This window comes from Panthera tigris, chromosome A1 (assembly GCF_018350195.1).
Source record: "Panthera tigris isolate Pti1 chromosome A1, P.tigris_Pti1_mat1.1, whole genome shotgun sequence".
NCBI lineage: Eukaryota > Metazoa > Chordata > Mammalia > Carnivora > Felidae > Panthera > Panthera tigris.
The window spans coordinates 227,045,470-227,066,851 of NC_056660.1; the positions used below are offsets into that span (position 1 = coordinate 227,045,470).

General features: G+C 41.4%; 1 protein-coding gene across 1 annotated transcript in view; it reads left to right on the forward strand.

The window, feature by feature from the left end:
• Positions 1-21,382, forward strand: part of DNAH5 (dynein axonemal heavy chain 5) — a 283,958-nt gene that overhangs the window by 117,214 nt on the left and 145,362 nt on the right. Inside the window, exons 23-31 of the mRNA XM_042997483.1 lie at positions 1,310-1,511; positions 2,063-2,298; positions 5,418-5,636; positions 6,653-6,715; positions 7,009-7,247; positions 7,981-8,221; positions 10,274-10,473; positions 13,563-13,716; positions 15,211-15,374. Of these exons, the coding sequence (XP_042853417.1) occupies positions 1,310-1,511; positions 2,063-2,298; positions 5,418-5,636; positions 6,653-6,715; positions 7,009-7,247; positions 7,981-8,221; positions 10,274-10,473; positions 13,563-13,716; positions 15,211-15,374 (1,718 nt within the window). The remainder of the gene's footprint in view (positions 1-1,309; positions 1,512-2,062; positions 2,299-5,417; positions 5,637-6,652; positions 6,716-7,008; positions 7,248-7,980; positions 8,222-10,273; positions 10,474-13,562; positions 13,717-15,210; positions 15,375-21,382) is intronic.

Here is a 21,382-nt window from a genome sequence, read left to right on the forward strand (position 1 = left end):
AGTGGAAAAGAGATCCTGTTTACAATAATCACATCGCTGAAAAATACCTAGGAATATGCGCAATAAAGAGTGTGTGGAGTCTCTATGAAGATTCCCATAACACTTAACATGTAATTAAAAAAAAAATTGGAAGATTTGGAAACACATACTGTGTTCCTGGATGGGAAGATTTAATATTGTACAGACGTCACTTCTAATCCAATGAGTTTATACATTTTACGTGGTTTCATGCAATCTGCCAGGTGGGGTTTGATACAGGATGTATTCTGTTTGCCCCTCCAGATCTTATCTCCACTCTCTGACCTTATGGAACAAATTAATAGTTTTCCATTGAGGCTTCCAATAGATTTTACCAACGACAGAGTCGTGGCAGAGGTCTGGGGCTGGGGGCGGGGGGTGTGGGGCAGGGGAAAGAGAGTGACCTTAGCATAATTTTTTCCATAGCACCCCTGTTGTGGCATGATTTTGAACAGTGGGTTTTTAAAAAAATTTTTTAATTTAGTTTTGAGAGAGAGAGAGAGAGAGAGAGCATGAGCAGGGGTAGGCAGAGAGAGAAGGAGACACAGAATCTGAAGCAGGCTCCAGGCTCTGAGCTGTCAGCACAGAGCCCCACACAAGGCTCTCTAACTTACGAACCGTGAGATCATGACCTGAGCCAAAGTCGGACACTTAACCGACTGAGCCACCCAGGCGCCCCTGAACTGTGGTTTTTGAATGAAGACACAACTCCAATCAAGAGGGTCTTGTCCACAAAAGTCTTCATGGACTCTCTTTTTCTAGTTTCTAGAAATTGTCCCCTTCTCCTTTTGGCTAGGAAGGCTAACAATTTCATTGTTACTACTCCTGAGTTACTATGCCCATATTGTATCTAGTACCAATCTTATGGCATTTTTAAATAATTAAACAGCTCACTAATTAAACATTTTATTTTATTATTTTATTTTATTTTATTTTATTTTATTTTATTTTATTTTATTTTATTTTATTTTATTTTATTTCATATTTACTTTGAGAGAGAGAGGGGAAGAGCGAGCAGGGAGGTGCAGAGAGAGAGGTAGAGAGAATCTCAAGCAGGCTCTGCACTGCCATCACAGAGCCCAATGCGGGACTTGAACTCATGAACCGTGAGATCATGACCTGAGCTGAAATCAAGAGGCGGACGCTTAACTGACTGAGCCACCCAGGTGCCTCACTAATTAAACATTTAATAAATCCATGGGAACCACCAGCAGTTGAGCAACATTCACTTATACCGTGATGCCATTTCCACATCTTCCCTCTGAACACAAATCTGTTATTTGTATTCTAGGAAGTTATTACATCTATGGATTGCTTCAAGCGCTACAATCATATTTGGCAGAAAGAGAAAGAAGAAACAATTATGATGGTTATTACAAAAAACCCCTTGCTTTCTGAATTTGAATCTCAGATTGTCTATTTTCAAAAGCTGGAGCAGGAAATTAATGCCGAGCCGGAGTACATCTGTGTGGGTGCCATTGCTCTATACACAGGTTGGTTCGTTTTCTTTCATACAGTCATCAAAATTCAACTGTATTGTTCTGTCTCTTTACCTAGATTAGTATGCCAGAGAGTTCTAGCTGTCTTAAAGTTTTTATGGGCTTCAAGTTTTCAGACCAATTTGTAGATTTGTTTTTAATTCCCTTCTGCATAATTATATATCCTGGACTATTTTGAACACTTTGCTGCTAAACCTTGAAAATAAATGCTATTTCAGAGAAAGAGAATGAGTGTGTTGTATTTGCAATTAAAATGTACCCTTCCTTTAATAAATAATTGTAAACATTTGAGGCTAATCTTCAATGGTTTTGATATGTACTTTTTAAAGCATTTTTGAAATATGTTTCACATTGTTGTAAGACCAGCTTTATAAAATAAATGAATAAATGATGAGTAGGAAATCTAACTTTTTCCAGTTTAATTTTTTTTATGCACCACAAAACTGTAAGTTGCAAAGTGTTTATTATTGGTGAACAGCAGTGCTCTGTTTTTTCATACTGGTTCAAGTTTTTCAAACTGAACTGTGGACATTTGGGTTTTACAGATGACTTGAAGTTCACTCTGACTGCTGAGACAAAGGCCTGGATGGTTGTCATCGGTCGTCACTGTAACAAAAAGTACAGGCGTGAGATGGAAAACATTTTTACGCTTGTTGAAGAATTCAATAAAAAACTGAATCGTCAGATTAAAGACCTAGATGACATTCGGATTGCTATGGCAGCACTGAAAGAAATCCGGGAGCAGCAAATCTCCATTGACTTTCAAGTAGGACCTATTGAGGTAACTGATAATCATTTGTTCATTATGGGAATAGCTCATCATGTTGAGTGATATTAGCTGAAGTATTGACTAGCTGTGGACTGTAGGGATGGTGGTTACAGATGGATGCTTAACCTAAGAATAATTTCAGTAATGATGATACCTTAATGATGGTACCTTCTATGGGTCAGTTCTAGACCTTTGCATGGCATCTAAAGTCCCTAACTGCAGAGCCTGAGATGAGGATTTCTGTACAAGTGATCTACTGATAAGTGCTCATAGGAGAAGGGAGTGTGAGGGAAATAGGAACGATGAGGTCAGATCGGGGGTGGGGGAGCTAAGGGAGGGTGTGAGCTTAGCTGTAGACAGATTTCCCACAGGGTGCTCTGGAGCACGAATTCCACACAGTTGCTCCCACTTTGAGGTAAGGGAGACTGCCCTTTGTACCCCTGAGACAGTTGGTTATTGACCATCATCTCCCCAAGAGGAGACTCCCATCCAGCTGAGGACAGTTTTCCAGGGAAAGAGGCAGCTGCCATTGCCCCGGACAGTACTCCTGGCAGTCAGGATGGGAATACCAGCTGGAAAACAGAACCTGGATGCAACTGTAGGGGAGGAAAAATTCTTCCTCTACCCTTCAAGATTCTCCAGCTGGTTTAAAACTTAAATTGACATGAGACCTACTAATAGGAGTAAAACCAAAGTTTTACTATGTGCACGCAGAGGCCCAATAATGAAATTGAGACCTAAAGAAATGACCAAGGCAGGCCATTTTTATGCTTTTCAGACAAAGAGACAATAAATCCGTGAGGAATTGAAAGGATAAAGAAAACTGAATTTTGGGAGCTTCAATTAGTAAGGAATTCTGAATAAGTTTTGGGCTGTGGTAGTAAATTAGTAAAAAGAAACAAGGGTTGTTATATAGCCCTCTCAGCTCTAAATGTCCTATCCCTGGTGATAAGGATGTTTCTTTACCTCCTGGTTCTGAGAGGCTGCCTTTCACACAGGAGATTTATTTCCTGGTTTCTGGAGAAAAAGTCGGGCAGAGTGTCAGAGAGTTCTTTTTGAATTGGCTATTTCTTAAGTGACTTTTATTCAAAATAATGTGGCAAAGTGGCACATTTTGGTCCCTATAGGTACTAACAGTGTCCATTCGTGTATTAATTCTGTATTAGCACATTTAATCCTTACTCAACACCTCGTTTAACATAAGGAAACCAAGGGTCAAAGAAATTATTCAGCTTGATTAGTGTTACACATTTCTTTTATAATTATGCTGTATCATATTTTCTCTCCTGTATGAAATTGTTTGCTCAGGAATGGATCACTGTATTATTCTTTTGAATGAAACCAGTATGATTCTAGCATTAAAATGATTCCAGAAAAAAAAAAAATACCATTTTAGCACTTCATAACTTAAATGTCTGGACTTAAATTCTTTAAATTTTTTTTTTTATTAAGTTTATTTATTTATTTTGAGAGAAAGACAGAGAGAGTGAGCAGGAGAAGGGCAAAGAGAGGGAGAGAGAGAGAATTCCAAGCAGGCTCCATGCTGTCAGCGTGGAGCCCCATGCAGGGGTCAAACTCACGAACCGTGAGATCATGACCTGAGCCGAAACCAAGAGTTGGACGCTTAACTGACTGAATCACCCAGGCACCCCTGGACTTAAAGTCTGATGGTGAGGATTGTACACCAGTCTCACATTTTCTGTGCCCCTCTTTGAATTTTGGAAAGTTTCAAATAACCATGAAAATGGTTCAGATAATTAAATGGTTGCACCTTTGCCGTATTGGGTCAGGAAAATCATGTGGCCCACCGTGCCCTTCTTGGGAATTGAAACATAAGATAAAGAGTCCCTGCTTTGTGTAGAACCAGGAGCGTCCCTGGGCATTTGAAGGGAAGGCCCAGTAACTGACACCCCTGTTTCCCCCTGTGTGAGCATTCAGACAAAACTGTAGTCAAATAGTCAAGGTAAAAATACAACCTTTTGTTCCCGATAGAACTTATTTGGAAGACATGGCTTAGTGTACAACTCCCATATTCCCATTACCACCCAAATCCATGCACACACACTACTTGTGACGACTACATCCCAGAATTGTTGAACTTATTCGTGCATCAGAGGCAGAATCGAAAAGCTGCAGGCCCCTCTATTACCCTGCTTCACTCTATTTAAAAAAAAAATTTAATGCTTTATTTTTGAGAGAGAGAGACAGAGAGAGAGTGAGCGTGCATGAGTGGTAGAGGGGCAGAGAGAGAGGGAGACACAAAATCGGAAGCAGGCTCCGGGCTCCGAGCTGTCAGCACAGAGCCCAACATGGGGCTTGAACTCACGAACCGGGAGATCGTGATATGAGCCGAAGTCGGACGCTTCACTGAGCCATTCAGGCACCCCACCCTGCTTCACTCTATTGACACTGGAGGGCAGACCAGTGGGTTGCCTTCAAGGAGGAAGAAGAAAGAGGGAGAAAGGCACTGGGCTAGGCTTGCCCACATCAAGTCTTTTACCCAAATTAATGATCAGGTATTCGTTCCACCTGTATGGAGAGAACTAATGCCGGGAGAGGAGGGCAGAGATATTTAGGGAAAACCCTTTCTCATGAAAACCAAACTCTTTTAGCCAAGAGAGTAGTCGAGGATTTTGCATCTTGAGGTCAATGACTGGGCTCAGGCTTTGATGCAGCAGTACCCTTGCGTGTCTTACTATTGGAACCTCTTACCAACAAAATGAAATGGGATAGAGTTTTAAAACCCCGATTTATTTTATTATGGTAATATTAGCAGTTAGATTATCTTACGTTTTTCATCTCGAAGCCTTGAAATACAACTTAGGGGCCTAAATAAAAATACCTTTTATTTGCATAATGGTTTATAGTTTTTGAAATTCATTTAAAATGATATTTGTGGATATTCACAAAAATCCTGTGAAGCAGCCAGGAATTTTCTCATTTTACCGAAGAGGAAACTGAAGCTTAGGGGCCCGGTTGCCCATTTAAGCTTTTATGGTTTGCAAGAAGGAATGAACTCTCGGGGTAGTTTCCCTATCATACTGATCTTTTCCATTCTATCACTTTAATAAGTGAGTGAGTAGATTTATGCATCTGACCGGCAGAAATTAAATTTTCCTTCTTTTGTGTAGGAATCCTATGCCCTGCTTAACAAATACGGTCTTCTCATAACAAAGGAAGAGATGGACAAAGTTGATACTCTGCGCTATTCTTGGGAGAAGCTTCTGACACGTGCCAGTGAAGTTCAGAACGAATTAGTCTCACTGCAGCCCCGTTTCAGGAAGGAGCTAATTAGTACCGTGGAGGTCTTCCTCCGAGACTGTCACCACTTCTACTTGGACTATGATTTGGTACAACTCTGGTTTTTCCTGTTTGTATTTTTTGGGAAGAGTCAATAGAGCCGGCAAAGTGCATAAAGATTCTATGCCAAGTTTCATGACTCTCCCTAGGAATGGGAGTTTCATTTTCATGAGAGCAATCCAGGAAATGAGGAGTCTAAAAGTGCAATCCAAATTGTATCATTGGTCTGTTCCTGAAGTTGTTTGGTAGCTTTCTAACTTTGTGTGGCCAAGTCCTGTTCACATGTGGTTAAATGTCATCCTTCTGCAGCTTTCCTTAGTTCCACGAACACTGTAGAGCGCCCAGCGTGTGGCAGGCACTGCCCTTGGTGCTGAAGACACCAACGTGGACAAGACAGAGGCAGTTCCTGTTTTAGTCCTTCATTTATGAGTTTTAGTGCAGACTTTTCGGCACTAGGAGTATGTGGTACACTAAGACCCACTTCTAACCGATCATAATACACTAGAGAAAGGAAATATGCGAAGGGTACAGTTTGTACCTGTTAAGTAGGAACACACAAAAGCACAAAGTTAACGAAGTTATGAGGTTGGATCCATGCACTAACATGGATGGAGCAGCACAGAAATCCACGTATTGAAGGCGTTCTAATGTAGGAAAGCCCGACTGGAATGTTAAGATTCTATGTCACTCTGCAAATAAATATTAGAATGCTAAAATCTGTGAGTTCCGTGGCATTGGTGTTTTAGTTCAAAACCAGGCATGATACGTGCTTCCTATAGACTGCTTACTGACCCTTCCTCGCCTGGTCGCCTAAGAAATGAGAAGTACTCATTTTTAATTTTAGGAATTTCCTGAAATTAGAAGGTGTGGTATTAACTTGGCTTTTTTTACTTGAAAATATTTCCAAATGAGTCACTTTCCTGAGTCCTTTTCTACAATTAAAGAACGAAGTTTCCTAACATTGATGTGACGTGAATGAAAACTAGCTTTGATGTGCATATACTTTGAGCTCATGAAATTTGAATATAACACTTCCTTTTATTTTGTGTTTAACTTTTTGTTTCAGAATGGTCCAATGGCTAGTGGCTTAAAACCCCAGGAAGCCAGTGATAGGCTTATCATATTCCAGGTAATCTTTTTGGTTTCTATGACCTTCTACACAACCAAAACCTTAACATGTTTTAGACACATACATTTTTTTCCCCTTAATATAGAAAAGCCTATTGTGGAATATTTTTAAAAATTGTGATTTGGGATAATTATATTTGGAGATGGTGTCTATTTAATTAACTATAGTTATTTACTATTCTTATTTACATGTGCTCTGAAATCATACATGTTTGCTTATTTGCCAGTTTTTAAGTTTACCTGTTTATTCATGTGTAAATCATCTTGCTGAGTTTTCACTGGTGTTTTCTTTAGAATCAATTTGATAATATCTATCGGAAATACATCACCTATACTGGAGGAGAGGAGCTCTTTGGACTGCCAGTTACTCCGTATCCTCAGCTTCTTGAAATAAAGAAGCAATTAAATCTTCTACAGAAAATATACTCTCTATACAACAGCGTCATAGAAACTGTAAATAGCTATCATGAGATGCTTTGGTCGGAAGTGAATATTGAAAAAATCAACAGTGAACTTTCAGAGTTCCAGAACAGGTGAGAAATTAAATGTTTAGCATGCCCCGAGCTATTGAATCTTAAATGCTTTCTTCTTTGATAGACTGTCAAGTTCTCTTTTCACTCCCAGATGTTTTGAAAGCACATCAGGCTGCATTGCTGTTGTCCGTTGACGTCACCCTTGTCAGACGCTATTTATTAATTACTCCTGTGTGTACGTCGTAAGACAAATGCGTCCTTTAAACCTGGATGAATTTTGTCAGGGGCTCTTCTGCATCCTGGAGGGAGCTGATCTCTCTTTATATTACACTTATCAAACATTTGAAGTTTATGTGAGAAGACTTCCTGTAATAAAAGCAAGAGCCATATGACTTAAGTGTTGAACCCAAAGAAAATACAGGGTCATTTGTTGTGTTTTTTGGTTGACAGCCTGATACACTCCGCTGTGCTTTGTACTTAGGAGGATCTCAATACATGTTTGTAGAATTGAATTGAATTGGGAGGCACCTCTGTCATTTAAAATAATGCCTTTTACCTAGCTAAGTGTTACGAGGGAATTGAAAAAAAAGCACCAAACTTTCCCAATTGGGAGGGGCAGTTTTCTCTAATGTAAAAGTATGTTAGATTAACAGATATCCTTTGAATCATGAGATTTGAAAGTGTGGTAGGTATTTGAAATGACTGTTTCTTGATAGAATGCTAGTAGACAAGCCTGGAGTGGAGACACTCAGGCTCATCTTTGAATGACCATTCACGGTGACTCCCTTTGCAGGTGTCGGAAGCTGCCCCGGGCCTTGAAGGACTGGCAGGCTTTCTTGGATCTGAAGAAGACCATTGATGATTTCAGTGAGTGTTGCCCACTCCTGGAGCACATGGCCAGTAAGGCCATGATGGACAGGCATTGGGAAAGGATAGCTGCTCTCACTGGCCATAATCTGGATGTGGGGAATGAAACTTTTAAGTTAAGAAATATCATGGAGGCACCTCTTCTGAAATACAAAGAAGAAATAGAGGTACAGTTCATAGGATTACCTGATGTGGTGGGAGATTGGAAGGTCTCATGGGATTTATTTTGACAGTATTCCTACATTATGGAATGTTGGACCAGTAAACCATACCAGGACAATTAAAACTCTTCTGGGCATCCAGCAATTCGTTCCTTCCACACATGTTTACGTGACAGGTTCTGTGTTAAGTGCTGGGGACATACAGATGCTTTCCTTCATTCATAGATCACTAAATAACTTGCATAGTTAAATAATTACACAAATAAGGGTATAGTTACACAATGGGGTAAATACCATTGAAGTAAAAAGCATCTGTTCTATGACAGCCCATAGTAATGGGCTTGACCTGTTTGGGGTAATGGGGTGGTAAAGGTAGGGAAGTTGGGACACATGCCCATGACTGCTGGGGAGGGAATGTGCTTGTGTGGTGAGGCTGAGGGACTTGGAAAGGGCAAAGAAGACAATGTCAGGCATGTGGAACAGCATGTGTGAAGGGTCTGAAGTGTGTTTGGGAACCAGAGGAACACCAGGGTGGAGAGACCAATGGGGAGCCGTCTGGGAGATATATTTTGAGCAGAGATGACATGGTTAGATTTGCATTTTGTAAAGATCACTGTGGTAACTGTGTGGAGAAAGAATTGGGGGAGGGCAAGTGAGAATGATGGGAAAACCAACTAGGGGATTATAAGAATATCCCAGACAAGAGACAGTGGTGTGTTGGATGAGGGGGCAGGTAGTGAAGCTGGAGAAGGGAGAAAAGATCAATGAGATCATTAGAAGGTAGAGCCGGGTAGAATCTGGCAAGAGAGGGAACATGGTAGGAGAAACAATCTAGGGTAAACCTTAAATTTCCTGCTGAGTGATCAAGGTGGATGATGGTGCTCATCACGGAGATAGGGAATTATTGGAAGGGAATCAGTTGAACGACAAAGTGCAAAGAGCTTAATTTGGGGCATGAGTTTGATATTTCACAGAATGTGTTTGGGATTCCCTTGGTTAGATCCAAACACAGAGGCCCAATAGGCAAATGGATGGGGGTCTTACCGGGAGATACAACAGGTTACAGACTGTGTGGGCATAGATGAGCTCATGCAGAGAGGGAGTGCAGCATGAGACGAGAAGAGGCAAGGATGGGGCTTGACTAATGGTCCAGGAAAAAGCATGGCTGCAGAGGAGACTGGGAAAGTGGAGGGAGACCTGGAAGAAGTCAGGTTTCTCTTCATTTTCTCCTCTCATACCGCTTTGATTTGGCTCTAGAGTTAAATCAGAGACACATTAAATTCTGGGTCTTTGATTAGAGTTTCAAAATTTACAAGGTTATCACACATGTGTTTTTTTTTTTTTTTTATCCAAATGGAGATATAATTGACATATGACATTGTGTAAGTTGAAGGTACATAACATATTGGTTTGATACGTTTATATTGTGGCATGATTGCCATTGGAGTGTTAGCTAACACCTGGGTTATGCCACATAATAATCATTTCTTCTAGTGGTGGTAGCAATTAAGCTCTAGTCTATTAGGAAGTTTAATATTTATGATACAGTTTTGTTGTCTATTATCACTGTACTGTGTGTTAGATTTCCAACATCTCTTCTGTTCCCCCATCCCTGGCCTCTGGTAACTACCACTCTACCCTCTGTTTTTTTGAGGGTTCCACATATAAGGGATAGCATATGGTATTTTTACTTGTCTGACTTATCTCAGCCTAATGCCCTCAAGGTCTACCCACGTTGTCACAAATGTCAGGATGTCCTTTCTCACGGTGTTCCGTTGTTGCGTACCTTTTCTGTCATCTTTCTCTCTGGAAGAGTTTGGTGGGAAATTTTACAAACTAAGGTTCTGTTACTTAGTAATACATCTTCATCTCTCTCCCTAAATCTCGATCTATATACATATACGCCATTTGTTATATTGCATTTTAGAGCTGGGCGGGAAAAGTATTCTTAGATACGTATGAGGCAAACAGTGAGGCTAGGACCTCTGCTGAATCTGGACTGTTCACGAAGGACGTGTGACTTTCATGTGGTAAAGCTAGAGCTTGCAATTTTAATAGGACATCTGTATCAGTGCGGTGAAAGAGAGAGACATTGAGCACAAGCTGAAGCAAGTGACGAACGAGTGGGACAGCAAAACATTCGCATTTGGCAGCTTTAAAGCCCGTGGAGAGCTCCTCTTGCGGGGAGACAGCACCTCAGAAATCATCACCAGCATGGAGGACAGCTTGATGTTGCTAGGCTCTCTACTGAGCAACAGGTAGGAAGTCCGTCCATCTTTCCCCTGAGATGTGGGGACCACCGCAGCAAACGTTTTAAGGGAAATTAATATTAAACAATGCAGCAATGGCCCCCATACAATTTATTTAACATTAAAAATCCGTGTTTTAATTTTAGCCCTTGGCACAGCATGTGTAATGCTGTTTTTATTTCCTTATCCTGTACTGTGGGATGTGTCTGAGACCATCAACTGGACAAAATAATGCAACATGTAATTAGCCACTTGGATCTTGCGGAACATTTCAACTTTGCAGCTGACAAGCCTCACCGCACAGCTGACAGCTTGACAGGCTCCGGAGTCCAGGGGAAATTAGGCTGAGCTTCAGAATAATCGTTCTACTTGGGAAATCGTTGTGCCAACATCTGTGGACTAGAAACTCTTAGTTGTGTACATACTTTAATGAGATGACAGATTAAGATAGAGAGTGAATTTAATTCATAAAGAGAAATAAAACAGCACAGACCGATACGAGTCTAACACTTCTGTTTGACAGTTAACTGCAAAACCATCATGCTTTGGATGCACATGCCTTAGACTCATGAGCTTAACATTTCCTTGGTACCTTGCTTCCTTTGCTCCTCCTGAAATAATTTTTTGTTCACCAGGATCTTCTCAGATATATAATAATTGTGTAGCATGTGGGTATCATTGAGATACGAGTTTACTGCATTCTGTCTTTCGAACGTCAGTCTCTTCTGTGTGTATATGTATATGAGTAAGTTTAATGTAGGGATTGATAACCACTTAATACTGTTTGATAAAAATTGCTCTTCTTCACTTTTGCTTGGTACACCCAAGTGTTTGAAGTGAGTAATATGGGATATAAAATTCGGTCTTAGAGATTTAGACCATTGGTAACCTTGACTCTGAAGTACTTAGGATTTGGTGAGTGTGAATGAATTTGGTTGCTATTCATACCCAAATAAATGAAGGACAGATGGAAAATAACACATCCTAGGGAGGCAGAAAATGAACACATACAAATTAAGTAAAAATTACTATGTTAGGGACGGGGAAACTGTCCTTACCGATGGCAGTGAATCCACAGATGAGAGTTGTGTGAGGAACACGTATTCAGTACAAATTTATTGAACACCTACCATGTGCCATACACTTTTCTAGGTGCTATGGACAGAAGAGCAAATCAAACAATGTTCTCTGTTGCTATGGAACCGCATTCTAGTGAAAAGCGTAAATTAAAAAAAAAAAACCCAGAAAGATGTGGAATATTAGAACAGTCTGTTTCACAATTAGGACTGTGGGAATGAAAATTTTAATGAATATGACTAATATTTGAGAAAGATTTAAATCCATAGTCTGTTGGAATGGAGGGATCCCTAAGGGCGAAGAAAAAGGGAAAACAGTGACAGGGAGTACAATTATTAGAATTTTGTCTGCAAATAATAGAAACACCTCATGAAACATTGCCTGCACAAAACTGAAGTTTATGCGGCTCTCACGTAAAAGAAGCTCCAAGGCTGATGGTTCAGGGTAGAGAGCAGGTTCCACCTCATCATCAGGGACCTAAGCTTTATCAGGCTCACCCTTCTGTCTTTTCCAGGGGTGGCCCTTCCCCTTACTTCCCCTTCCATACAATGCTGCCACCCACTTCTTACCCAAGAGAGTGGTCCTCACTTGGCTGTTTACTGGACGCCTGGGGCACTTAAATCCCAGTGCCTGGGCCACATCTCACACTGATTGAATTGGAGTCTCTTGGGGGTGGGACCCAGGCAGGCCTGAGTAGGGTTTATTTTTTTTTAATGTTTATTTATTTTTGACAGAGAGAGTGACAGAGCATGAGTGGGGTGGGTCAGAGAGAGAGGGAGACACAGAGTCGGAAGCGGGCTCCAGGCTCCGAGCTGTCAGCACAGAGCCCCGCGTGGGGCTCGATCTCACAAACCGCGAGATCATGACCTGAGCCGAAGTCGGATGCTCAACCGACGGAGCCACCCCGGTGCCCAGGCCCAATTTTTAATGTCTGCTGGATGTCCTCAAAGTACAGCCAAGGTTGGGAGCTACTGATGTGGAACTTAGTCCCGGCCCTGCCCGTTGCTGCAGAGGAGGCTGGGAAATTCAGTATTTTAACTTGGCACTTACGTTTCCAGGTAGAAATGGGGTCCTATATCTAAAGAGAAAAGGAAAAAAACACTGGAAGGCCATGATCTGTTTCTCTCTCAAGAATGAAAAAAGGAAGATAGATTAACTATAGGAGAGACTAAAGAGTGACTATCAGAGTATTACACGTAGACATGCATGAGCCCTAACACACATACACACACAAGCACACGCACATGCACACACACACACACAGACACATGCTAGTGGGTGGTTTTGAGTGGCTGGGAAGTTTGAAAGAGACCCAGAAAGGGGGAGGCTAGAGAGAGATTGCAGGTATTAACATGTTTGAAAATTGAATTGGTTGTTTGATCCCCACCAGTGTCTCTGTAATTGCCTCAAGGTATGTGAGAAACCAGAGAGAGTCCCTGGAGAAGACACAAAGGTCAGCAGAGAGACTATTACTCGCTTGGCTGTAGCAACAAAGACCCCAATTTTATTACTCTAGCAGTTGTGTGGAATCAAGTCTAATGCCTGATCTGCTCCTCAGATGACACATCTCCCACCTGTTTATGCTCTGGATCAAAACAGGAAAAGTCGAACAATGTCCAGTAAATGGTGATGATTTAGTCACTTGGTAGCATCATTAAAAAAAAAAATAAGTTTATTTATTTGAGAGAGAGAGAGAGAGAGAAGGTGTGAGAAAGAATCGTGGAGGGGCAGAGGGAATCCCAAGCAGGCTCTGCACTGTTAGCCCAGAGCCCGACGCGGGGCTCGATCCCATGAACCGCGAGGTCATGACCTAAGCTGAAATTAAGGGCTAGATGCTGACCTGACTGAGCCTCCCGGGTGCCCCAGTAGCATCATTTTCAAAACCAGCACAACATAATCTCAGTTGTAAAGAAACAGGTAAAAATTAGGATTAAATAAAATCTTTTAGTTTGAAAACAACAACAATAAAAAAGAAAACACCAAAAAAACCTCCTAAATGCTGACTGTATTTTTCATTTTAGGTACAATATGCCGTTCAAGGCCCAGATCCAAAAATGGGTGCAGTACCTTTCCAACTCAACAGACATCATTGAGAGCTGGATGATGGTGCAGAATTTGTGGATTTACTTAGAAGCTGTCTTTGTGGGAGGAGATATTGCCAAGCAGCTTCCTAAGGTTTCAGAATTTTCCTTATGGTTTCATCAGGGTTTTAACTCAGAGAATTCTCTAATAACTAATAATTCCTTCAAAAATGCAATAATATTTCAATTTCTCTGGAGCCACACCCTCCCCAATGTTTTTGTTGTTGTTGTTGAACTGTTTTATAAGGAGAGAGCCATTGTGGAAAAGTAAGGGTGTGAAGGCTACAGAACCGTGTGGTTTTGTGGGAAACAGAGGGTTAAAAAACAAAAGGAATGTCTGCATAATTGATACACTTTAGGTAATTTGAAGGTAGAATTTGGGAACAGTGCGGAATTATGGCGTAGTTATCTCGACAATGGCAGGATAATTTGTTCTGTTACTACTGACAGTTTAAAACAACTCACGCTATATAATTCACCCAATTATATCTGTACTGGAAAACTGGGGGGGTGGAAACAGGCAGAAGAAAGAAACTCCAGAACAAAAAGGCCCTCTTCTCAAGATTGTGGAACATGTTTTTTTCTCATCAAATTTAATCATCTTATGGGGAATATGGAGTGTAGTATTTTGAAATTTTTATCAAAAACATTTTTCTTACCAAATCTCAAGGATTCTTAATCAACTACCTTAAATCGTTTGCAAAATTATAATGTTTTAATTATATATTTGAGTTTTAGAAACACGGTTGTGTTGAGTGTTTTTTTTTGCTCAGTCTTCCTAGCTGTCCCTGTGGTGAGTTTTCAGTTTCATTACAGAGCATGGATCTGTTAGCCGATGTATTTTTCACCTACCAGTGGAATGTATCCACACACTTGAACTTTAAGTATTTATTTACTTATTTCTTTATTTCTGCTTTTATATTTGGGCATGTTTTTCTTCTTGCTGGGTGGTGGGGAATCTCAAATTGGATGTAATACTGGCAACTTTCACATTCAATATTCAAGGAGCTCGGTGGGGTCTCTTGCTCTCATATTTGATAGTACATGCTTATTGGTAAACTACAGAAAGTTTTAGGGAAGAAGGAAAACCTTATTTCTATTCTCTCAAAGTCCTCTGCGCATTTTCAATTTTTTTTTCTGAAAAAAAAATCTATGTTTAAAAATTTCACAGTATTAGGGTTATACCGTAATTAGTTTTGTATCTTATTTTTAAATGTTTTCATTTCTAAATATACAAACAATTCAGTGCTCAGTGTAGCAAACTTGAAAAACATAAAATTCACTTCATTTAGGGATAACTGGCAAAAACACTTGGGAGTGCTTTTCTCTTCCAAGCTGTCTCATATTGTATGTTCATTTCTGTGTCTGTCTTCTGCTTTCAGTTAACATAATGGGGGGACCTTATTTAAGAAAGGGGGTGGGATGGTGCAAAAGGAGAATCGAAATAGAACATGTGTGACATTTTAGGCATGTAGAGTTGGGATATCCAGACTGGGGAGAAATCTGGCCCCAGCAGAAGGTATGTGAGATGCGCTTTCCTTGAGATCACAGATGTGTCCAAGTGGGCTTTGTTACCTCGTTTTTGTAGGAAGCCAAGCGCTTTTCCAATATCGATAAATCTTGGGTGAAGATTATGACTCGGGCTCATGAAATGCCAAATGTGGTTCAGTGTTGTGTTGGAGATGAGACCATGGGGCAGCTGTTACCGCACTTGCTGGACCAGTTGGAAATGTGCCAGAAATCCCTCACTGGGTAAGTTTACTGGCTCTGTGAAGGCCCCCTTAGCGTCCTAGAGATGAAAGGGATCAGAGGGACGAGACAGCATTAGCCATATTGATTTTCTTTTGCTAAAACGTAATTCGTGTCCGATGTTGTTGCATAGATGAAACTGGTAGCTTGGAGTCTCATATTATTCCAAGCCCTTGCTGGATTTGTTCTGATGTTGGAATAATAGGACTCAGGGCTTCTTCCATCCACTGGGACAAAGTCTTGCAAATTCTCATATAGTCCTTGCCTTTTAAAACGGATACAGCTACTTTTCTGATTTTCTTCTTGGATAAGCATCTGAAGAGTCAAAATATTTCATTAGGTGCAACCAAGAACAATATGAACAGTATAATGTACACAAGTAGTCAAGATTGTACAGAAACAACAGCCTCATGTATCTATCAGTGTATACACACACACACACACACACGCACACACACACACGTGCACACACACACGTGTATAGGAGGCGGGGTGAATTCCAAGAGTAACATATATTTTTCTTTTCTTTCCCTTTGGCTAATCAAGATAAATCATGTAAGCAGAAATATGTTGAATAGTAGTGAATATTCCAAAAACAGTTAACTACACATGGTTTTCTGTATTTTTTATTTTTATTGAGATATAATTGACATACAGCATTACATTAGTTTCAGGTATGCAACTTAGTGGTTTGAGATTTGTATATATTGCAAAATGATGACCACCATAAGTCTAGTTAACGTCCATCATAACGTGCATAGTTACAAACTATTTTTCTTGTAATGAGAACTTTCAAGATCTACTTTCTTAGCAGCTTTCAAATATGAAATAGAGTATTTTCAACTATAGTCACCATGCTGTAAAATATATCCCCATGACTTATTTATATTATAGCTGGAATATACATGCTTTTAAATATCTCCTCTTTCTCTTTCATTCTTATGTGGATCCTGAGAAACTTAACAGAAGACCATGGGGAACAGGAAGGGGGAAAAAGTTACAGAGAGGGAAGGAGGCAAACCATAAGAGACTCTTAAAAACTGAGAATAAACTGAGGGTTGATGGGGGGGTGGAAGGGAGGGGAAAGTGGGTGATGGGCATTGAGGAGGGCACCTGTTGGGATGAGCACTGGGTGTTGTATGGAAACCAATGTGACAATAAACTTCATATTAAAAAAATAAATATCTCCTCTTTAACCATTTTTTTAAATTATTTTTTACTTTAGGGAGAGAGAGAGAGAGAGAGCGAGCACGAGCAGGGGAGAGGGGCGGGGGGGGGGGTGGGAATTCCAGCAAGCTCCACATTCACCACAGATCCTGGCACGGGGCTCGATACCCTGACCCTGGGATCATGACCTGTGCTACAATCAAGAGTGGGACACTTAATTGGCTGAGCTACCCAGGTGTCCCTAAATATCCCCCCTTCAATCTTAGAATAGTCAGTATGTATGGAGAAATTTAGGATAAACTATTGGTTATGTACTGGTCAGAGTTCTCTAGAGAAATAGAATCAGTAGGGTGTGTGTACACATGGTTGGGGGGGGAGAGAGAGAGAGAGAGAGAGAGAGAGAGAGAGAAGAAGAAGAGAGAGAGAGAGACTGAGGGAGAGAGATGTGATGGAGGAGACTGGCAAGTTCAAATCTACAGGGAAAGCTGGCAGCCTGGAGACACAGGGATGATCTGCTTCAGTTAAAGCCCAAAGGCAGTCTGCTGGCAGAATTCCTTCTTCTAGGGGCTGTCAGTCTTTTTTTCTTTAGGCTTTTGCCTGATTGGTTGAGGCCCACCCACATTATGAAGGATAATCTGCTTTATTCAAAGTCTTCTGATTAAATGTTAATCTTAGCTAAAAATACCTTTACACTGGGGTGCCTGGTGGCTCAGTTGGTTAAGCATCTGACTCTTGGTTTCGGCTCAGGTCATGATCTCATGGTTTGTGGGTTCGAGCCCTGTGTCAGGCTCTGCAGCTGGCAGCATGGAGCCTGCTTGGACTTGCCTCTCTTCCTCTCTCTTTCTGCCCCTCCCCTGCTCACGCTCTCTCTGTCTCTCTCAAAATAAGTAAATAAACTTTAAAATGAAAACCTTCACAGAAACATCTAGAACAAAGTTTGACCAGATACGTGGGTACCGTGGCCCAGCCAAGCTGACACATAAAATTCCCTGTCACGATCATCTGTAGTCACGAGTGGGAGCAGCATCAGGGTTGCTAATTGTGCTGAGACGTACATGACACTGACATGCCCCGTATTCTGAGCTTTTAACCCCAACTAAGTGATGATGTCTCCTTGGCTAACTCTGGGAGATGGATGCCCCTCCCCACACCAACGCCCCCATGTTCTCACGACCTACCACAGTACCTATAACACCACCTGTGACTAGGCAGCTGTCTTGTGCACTGAGCAACCCAGGGCACCTAAGCCAGGCTGTGCTCAGAGTCATGGGTGGCGGTTAAAATTCTGAGCCTCAAATGGCACTTTGGAAGGATCTCTGTGAAGTAAGTAGAGGTGTTGCTTAAACTTGAACCAAAAACGTGACTGAGCTGAATGAAAATAGAAGAAACACCTGTAGGGTAACATGTAAGGGAGGGGGCTTACTTACCTATGCTTGGCTGGTTAAGTGGCTTTTGCGGTGGCTGCTGGAAAATAATAAAGTAATGAGAAAATTAAGGTGAAAGGAAAGGATAAAAACCAAAGATGGTAAACTTGTCTCAAAAAGAAGCTATAAATGGACCTCAGATTCAGAGACCGAAGGCTTTTTTCCCAGGGACAAAGGAAAGAGTGATGTACGATTAGGTATAGCATTCATACGATGCATAAAATGAAAGGTTCCAGTTGCTCGGGAAAACAACATTTTTTTTTTGTTTGTTTTAAATTGACACCTTGGACGATACTCTATTGTGCATTCTCTATAATGGGAACACTCAGCAGAATCCTCACCTACTTGCCTTACCCCAGTGTGCGTCAAGTGGGAGGCATTATGACAGAATGGCTTGATCCAGGGAAGCCGCGATGGGATGCCTTCACACTCTTCAGGAACTCCTTCGTGAATATCACTGGTATATCCAAGTTCACAGAGGATATGGGGCAGTGTGAAATGTGAGGGATTTTAAGCCCTGACAAGAATCTAGGTGATAGACCATTGGCACTGCTGGTTAAAGACAAATCCATAGACTTTGGTGTCAGCTGGGAGGGTGATGAAGTTGGCATGCTTTTAGGAAAGTTGAAGAGCCTAAACAAGACCATGCCTGGATGGATGTCTACCCCACTACATGTGGAGGCAGGTTCAGTAGGAGGTGGAACTAGGGCCGAGATTTTCCTTGGCAAATATTTGCAAGTTTACTCTGATCTAGGTGATGGGCATCCCAACAGCTTATGCCATGGGCCTATGCTAATACTTTTCCTTTAGAAAATTGTCCTGTGAAGACATTATTAATCACGAAGATCATAGGCAATTAAAGCGTCAGTAAAACACCCTTTAAATGTTAACTTTAAAGCAAAACCATTTGCAAGCAAATCCTTCAAAATAACTTTTTAGAAAAATAGGTTTTCAGGTATGCATGATTTGATATGATTCATAAAATTATTGAGTCAAGTCAAGTAACTGTTGAAGGACATTTGACAAAAGAAGAATTTTTGTAAAAAAGGAAGAAGAGAGAGGGAAATAAACCGTAAGAGATTCTTAAAGATAGAGAACAAACTGAGGGTTGATGGAGGGAGGTGGATGGGGGATGGGCTAGATGGGTGATGGGTCCTGAGGAGGGCACTTGTTATAATGAGCCCTGGGTGTTGTATGTAAGTGATGAATCACTGAATTCTACTCCTGAAACCAATATTGCACTGAATGTTAGCTAACTAGAATTTAAAGAAAAATGTGAGGGGCGCCTGGGTGGCTCAGTCGGTTAGGCGTCCAAATCTTGATTTCAAGTCAGGTCGTGATCTCATGGTTTGTGAGATCGAACCCTGTGTCCGGCTCTGTGCTGGCACTTTGGAGCCTGCTTGGTGTTTTCTCTCTCCCTCTCTCTCTGCCCCTCCCCCGCTTGTGTTATCTCTTCTCAAAATAAATACATAAGCATTTAAAAAATTTGATCAGTCGATTAAGCGTTTGACTTCAGCTCAGGTTATGACCTTACAAGGTTGGTGAGTTCAAGCCCTGTGTTGGGCTCTGTGCTGACAGCTCAGAGCCTGGAGCCTGCTTCAGATTCTGTGTGTCCCTCTCTCTGCCTCTCCCCTGATCACACCCTCTTTCTCTCTCAAAATAAATAAATACACATTAAAAAAAAGAACAAGGAATAAGGAATTCTTTTCTCAATAAAGAATAAAGATCAAGCTTCTACAAATAAGATGGATTGGGATATTTAAAATAAAACTAGCCTATTTAAGGTAAGGAAAAGAAAAAGCTAAAAACAAACAACGTAAAACACTATGAGCACGGGGCGCATGGGCGGCTCAGTCGGTTAAGCATCTGACTTCGGCTCAGGTCGTGATCTCAAGGTGTGTGAGTTTGAGCCCCACGGAGCCCGGAGCCTGCTGACAGCTCGGAGCCCGGAGCCTGCTTCAGATTCTGTCTCCGTGTCTCTCTGCCCCTTTCCCAGTCATGCTCTGTCTCTCCCTGTCTCAAAAGTAAATAAATGTTCAAAAAACCCAAACAAACACGAGCATAAAAGCAAGAGTTTAAGAAAATGAGGGGGATGTAAACAGAGACTCTTTGGGCAGCCTTATCCTGCCCCCTCTTTGAGGCCAGATTTTGTGCTTTTTCACTTGCCGAAAGTGAATAAATCCAAATTGCCAAAGCAATGGTTTGTAGTATTTTACTGATTGTTCCATGAGAGCTCAGGAGGAAGATTACACCACATACAGAAAGCTCGTCCATCACCCGGAGCACCTCTTGTAGCATAGTCTATCCTTCTGTTTCCTTCCTTTCTTGCCTCTTTCAGCCTCTGAAAAAAGTCCTGTCTTCTGTCTTAAGGAATTTAGCTCTTGCCCTCATGCTGGGCATACCATTCACCAAAACAGAAGTCCAGCAGTTGACTAAATATGGGCAGCCAAGTGTCCCCCTTGCATGCCCTCAAGGGCACCAGCTGGCTCCAGCTTCTGGTCCACACTGTCCTCGGTAAAAACCCTACCTTCCTATGAAGAGAATCTGCTTCTGTGAAATAAGAATATTTCCCTCATGATTTTACACAGGAAACAAATAATAATACCCATGGCGAGGAAGGAATAGAAATTTTTCAGACAGACAACACTTAAAAAGGATTTCTGGTAAGGTCTCAAAAACAAATTACAATGAAAACTATAGCAAGTATATCGAAGGATGCAAGAAAATGAAGGTACAGAGGTATTAATATGAAAATAACAGGGGTGCCTGGGTGACTCAGTCGGTTAAGCGTCCGACTTCGGCTCAGGTCATGCTCTCACAGTTCGTGAGTTCAAGCCCCGTGTTGGGCTCTGTGCTGACAGCTCAGAGCCCGGAGCCTGCTTCGGATTCTGTGTCTCCTCCTCTCTCTGCCCCTCCCCGGCTCGTGCTCTATCTGTCTCTCGAAAATAAACATTAAACAAAATAACAGAAAAATATATCCGTAACACAAAGAAACACCATAAAGTTAAGCAAATATAGAAACAAAATATAGAAACAAAAGCACAGTTGAAAATTCTCTGGGTTTCAGTAATTCCTGGAGGCAGAGAATAGTGCCAGGGCCCCTTCACACAGTTTATTCAGAGCTAGATTTTGCCTTCTGCTTCGGTAATGGATTCATTGCATTCTTTAAGATACGACTGAGCCACCCAGGCGCCCCTCATTGCATTCTTTAAGATACAATTCCAAGAATGAGATGCACCCTTCAGCTGACACAGCACTGTGCTTGCAGCAAGACCACCCCCCCCCCCCCAAAACTCCCTGAGTGTGATTGCTCCCGTCCTCCACCAAGAAAGTACAAGCTTTTCCAGATTACCTCAAGGGTATGCATTACACTCGTGAAAGATGAAGAAACTCTCCTATCAGTTCTGGAAAAAATATTTG